Source organism: Benincasa hispida, chromosome 1 (assembly GCF_009727055.1).
Source record: "Benincasa hispida cultivar B227 chromosome 1, ASM972705v1, whole genome shotgun sequence".
In the NCBI taxonomy this organism is placed as follows: domain Eukaryota; kingdom Viridiplantae; phylum Streptophyta; class Magnoliopsida; order Cucurbitales; family Cucurbitaceae; genus Benincasa; species Benincasa hispida.
The window spans coordinates 84,633,528-84,637,809 of NC_052349.1; the positions used below are offsets into that span (position 1 = coordinate 84,633,528).

At 33.4% G+C, this 4,282-nt stretch overlaps 1 protein-coding gene across 1 annotated transcript; it reads left to right on the forward strand.

Annotated features, from left to right (window-relative positions):
- The first annotated feature begins 606 nt into the window (after positions 1 to 606).
- LOC120085021 (mediator of RNA polymerase II transcription subunit 6) lies at positions 607 to 4,023 on the forward strand. Its single transcript, XM_039040880.1, has 5 exons — positions 607 to 1,034; positions 1,329 to 1,503; positions 1,809 to 1,878; positions 2,304 to 2,407; positions 3,468 to 4,023. The coding sequence occupies exons 1-5, from the start codon at positions 778 to 780 to the stop codon at positions 3,624 to 3,626; spliced, it is 765 nt and encodes a 254-aa protein (XP_038896808.1). The 5' UTR covers positions 607 to 777; the 3' UTR covers positions 3,627 to 4,023.
- The last annotated feature ends 259 nt before the right edge of the window (positions 4,024 to 4,282 follow it).

Here is a 4,282-nt window from a genome sequence, read left to right on the forward strand (position 1 = left end):
ATAGAAAATATTAATGGTTATCACTGATAGACTTTCATTTGCTATTTATATTTATTATTTGTTATAATAATCAAATTTGACGATTAGCTTGTTGGTGTTAAGTCACTTATAAATTGAATACTTCCAAGTCATGCGTATAGAACTCAGCCTCATAATTCTTGTGAAAAAAAGGGGAAGAAGAAAAAATTCAAATAAAGGAAAGAAAAATTTTAAAAATAAGAGAAAGACAAGAAAATAAAATAATAAAAAAAAGATAAGAGAAGAAGCAAAAATCGGAGAAATAGAAGAAAATAAAAATTAAAAAAAGAATAAGTAAGAGCTGAAGAAAGAAAAAAAAAGAATAATAAAAAATTGAAGAAAGAAAAGAAAAGGAAAAAAAAGGAAAAAAGAAGAAAATAAAAAAATAAAAAAAAATAAGTCAAGAGAGGACGAAATTAGAAATTAAAAAAAAATCAAAAATTGACTAATCAACTCATCTATATTTATAAATATTTTAAAAATCTAATATATTTTTAGATTTTTTTCCCTTATTCTACCGTGCATTACAAATATCTCTTATTAATTAACTAAAAAGCGATCCAAGCTATGACTATGTTTCCTTAATTTTTTTGTCATGATAGTTATATTGAAAAATACAGGTACGTACTTTATTTCTCCCTCCTCTCTCTCTTGTCGACTCAATCGGGAAACGAGGAAAACGGGCGCAACGCTTTCACTCAGGGCCGAAGGATCTGTGAATTCGACGCTTAGTGGCCGGAAAAGTGAAATCACACGCAAATGGCAACTCCTCCACCACCGACGGCCCCGCCAGGGATTGGGAATTTTGAGGGGGGACCGTTGCCAGCAGCGCCTCAGCCTCCAGGCACGGACATGACTGGAATTTGCTTTAGAGACCAACTTTGGCTCAATACTTACCCTCTTGATCGAAACTTGGTTTTCGATTATTTTGCCTTGTCCCCTTTCTACGACTGGACTTGTAACAACGAACAACTCAGAATGCGCTCCATTCACCCCCTCGATCTCTCTCAACTCTCGTATGATTTCTCGTCTTCTAATTTTTCTATTTCTGTTGATAGGGTTTCGTTTTTTCTATTAGTAGTTTTCTTTGTCTAATTGATTGCATGATCAAATGTTTTTTTTCCTCTATACTTGGACAATTCAACCATGTTCTTCACTTGTTCTTGTTCAGGAGATTGGAGAGTGTCCACAATTTGTACTGGGGATTCTAGAAACATTGTTGATAGATTATAATAAGTTCTGTTAATTGTAACCCTAGGTTTCAGTTTTCATTTAGGCATTACCATGATGGGTAATCTTCTGTTCAACAGAAAAATGACAGGTATAGAGTACATGCTGAATGAAGTTATGGAGCCTCACCTTTTCGTTTTCAGAAAGCAAAAAAGGGATGGTCCTGAGAAAGTCACACCGATGCTGACTTATTATATCTTGGATGGTTCAATTTATCAGGCGCCTCAGCTTTGCAATGTTTTTGCTGCCCGAGTTGTGAGATTGTTATACTTATCTTTGTTTGTCACTGCCATTTATTTGTTGCAATCTTAGATTTTTTATTGATAATTGATGCAATGGATCGCATTTCATAGTTGTATATAGTAAATTATCATAATGGATAACTTCTCTTCAACTGGAAACTTAATTGCTGGATTCCTTTTTCTCCTTTGCTTCGAAATTAATGTAGATTTAAAATCCAAAAAAACAAAAAAAAAGAAAAAAAAAAGAGGTTGATATGTATTCTGCCTCTCTTGTTCTGTTTTGTTGTAGTCTTATGTTGAGTTTTCATCATACTGCAGAGTCGGGCACTATATTACATATCGAAGGCCTTTACCACTGCTTCCTCAAAGTTGGAGAAGATAGGATATGGTATCTTCTAGCTATTGGTGATATATTTTTTGCACTTACTATTTTAAGTTATAAGTAAAAGATAATTATTCACCAATGATTTTACGCACTCGCAGTTTTGCCATCTTATCTTAACACGTTTTGTTTTTAAAATTTTAGTTGAGTCATACTAATTTAGCGATTATCTTGAGGTGTTTTGCTTTGGAAGAATTCTTTGAGCTTTTCAAGATTAGTCGGTTATATGTTCTTTTGAATTCAGACCTCATTCTGAAATCAAATTTTGGGTCTCATATGGAATAGTTCATTCTGATAAGAAAGGTAGGAATAAACTATAAAGATACAATGCAGCACATTGCCTTATTGCCTAACAGTCTGATAATCTTTAAACTTTCTTCTTTCAGCTTGCAGCTTCAGTTTTGTTAACTGTTTTCTCATTTCTGGTTCAGTTGATTCTGAAAATGAGGGTGAAGAAGTAAAACCTGCAAAAGAAACCATTAACTTTAAGGAAGTAAAGCGAGTTGATCATATTCTTGCATCCTTACAGCGCAAGGTACCTTTTTTAACATCATGAATCGTGTACTCTCAATTTACACATTGATACTGCATAAGCTTCATCTTTTTATAACAGAAAATCATTTTGTGTTTGTGTATATATCGCAAAGAGCTAATTTATCGAATGTCCAGTATTAAGAAAAAAAAAAGTGGTGACTGGTGAGAATTTTTATGCAGTTTTCTCAAGTCAAAATCTCATGTGATGAAATTTTCTGTTTTGAAACACACATTGAAAACATGCATGAATGGTTGTTTTACAAGTAATGTTTTCCATATTGTGTCTTCTCATGGGATAACCCATATTTTAAAATCAATGAAACTGTATTCACTATAAGGTCAATATTTTAAAATAAATGAATTTGTTCTTTTACTTACCAAATTTGGAGTACATTAATAATAAATTTGATTTGTACTTACCAAATTTGGAATACATGAATAATAAATTTGATTTGTATAAGTATGATAACATTAACATTTACAAATTATCCATCAGAGCTCAAGTTTGTAAAAGCTGTTGGAAATCCTTGTCTGTATTCCTTTCTCTGTTTCATCAATAATCTTGGAGGTTTTCGCCCAGTTTGGTTCTTTGAATCCTTGTCTGTGTTCTTATGGGGATTCATTATGTTGGGCTTTTTGTTGATTGTATAAATGAGTGTTATTAGTGTCCATATGATTTCTCCGACGATTTCTCTGACGGGTATATTTATTCGAGTGAATCTTCCAAATACAGTTTTAGATTTAAGTCCTTGTCACATTTCATTTAATAACAACAGAACTTTTTTGAGTCAGTTTATTTCAGATTCGAACAACATGATCACACCTACTCTAACTTACTCATAAACCACTTACCTGACTCATTCTGAATGGAGAACAAATGACTTAGGCTTCAAATGTGTCCAAATTCATATATATTGTATCTGTAGTTAATTGAACTTGTAAAATAATTTAATTGTCTAAGGAGATAAGCTGTTGGTCAATTTCGCATGTATTTTATATCTTCAATGCATTGGCTGAAGATCCTCATTAAGAGGCAAAATTTCTTATTAAAACTTTTGCAGCTGCCACCTGCCCCACCACCCCCACCATTTCCTGAAGGCTATGCTCCTGCCCCCACAGCAGAAACAGAAAAAGGCCCTGAAAATCCGCTAGGAGAGTCACAACAGCCTCCAGCAGATCCCATTATTGATCAGGGTCCAGCTAAAAGGATGAAATTTTAAAGAGTTTATGCTACCTTGCCCATCTGACTTGAGAAACCTATTTAAACCTGCAATTGAAATCAATTCATCACGGATTAACATGCCTGCACAAAGCATGGTGAGTTGTCAAACCACCACCTGTAGAATCAGTATTGTGAAAAGCCTGTAATTATAGATGATGTTAGTTGACTAATGGATGCATTATTCATTGTTTTAGCAGTAACTTGTACTACATTACCATGTGACCATGACTTCCTGATTTTGTAAGCTAGAACTGTTTGATATACTTACCACCAGGTTCTGTGTCTTTGGCACTATATTGATAACTTGGGAAGAAGTGTTTTAAAATTGAACATGGGAATATAGTCCTGCAATGTTCTGGGGTTGAGTAATAAAGCACTTAAATGGTTGAGAACTATAAGTTCTTATATGTGTGGCATGTGTTTAGATCGTGTAAGGGAGAATTATGCAGAATTCATGCGATCTAAAGTCTGAGACAAAATATAATCTATGGTGGTAAATTTCAGAGACTTCTGTCATGTAGTTCATATTTCTGACCCTTGATTGAAAGGGCTTCCTGAAAATAGAATATTATATTTTAAGCAAAGAAATTCTTTGAAGGGATGGAAAGGAAAAAGGATCATTCTTTGAGAAAGCATATTCAGAAGAAACACAAT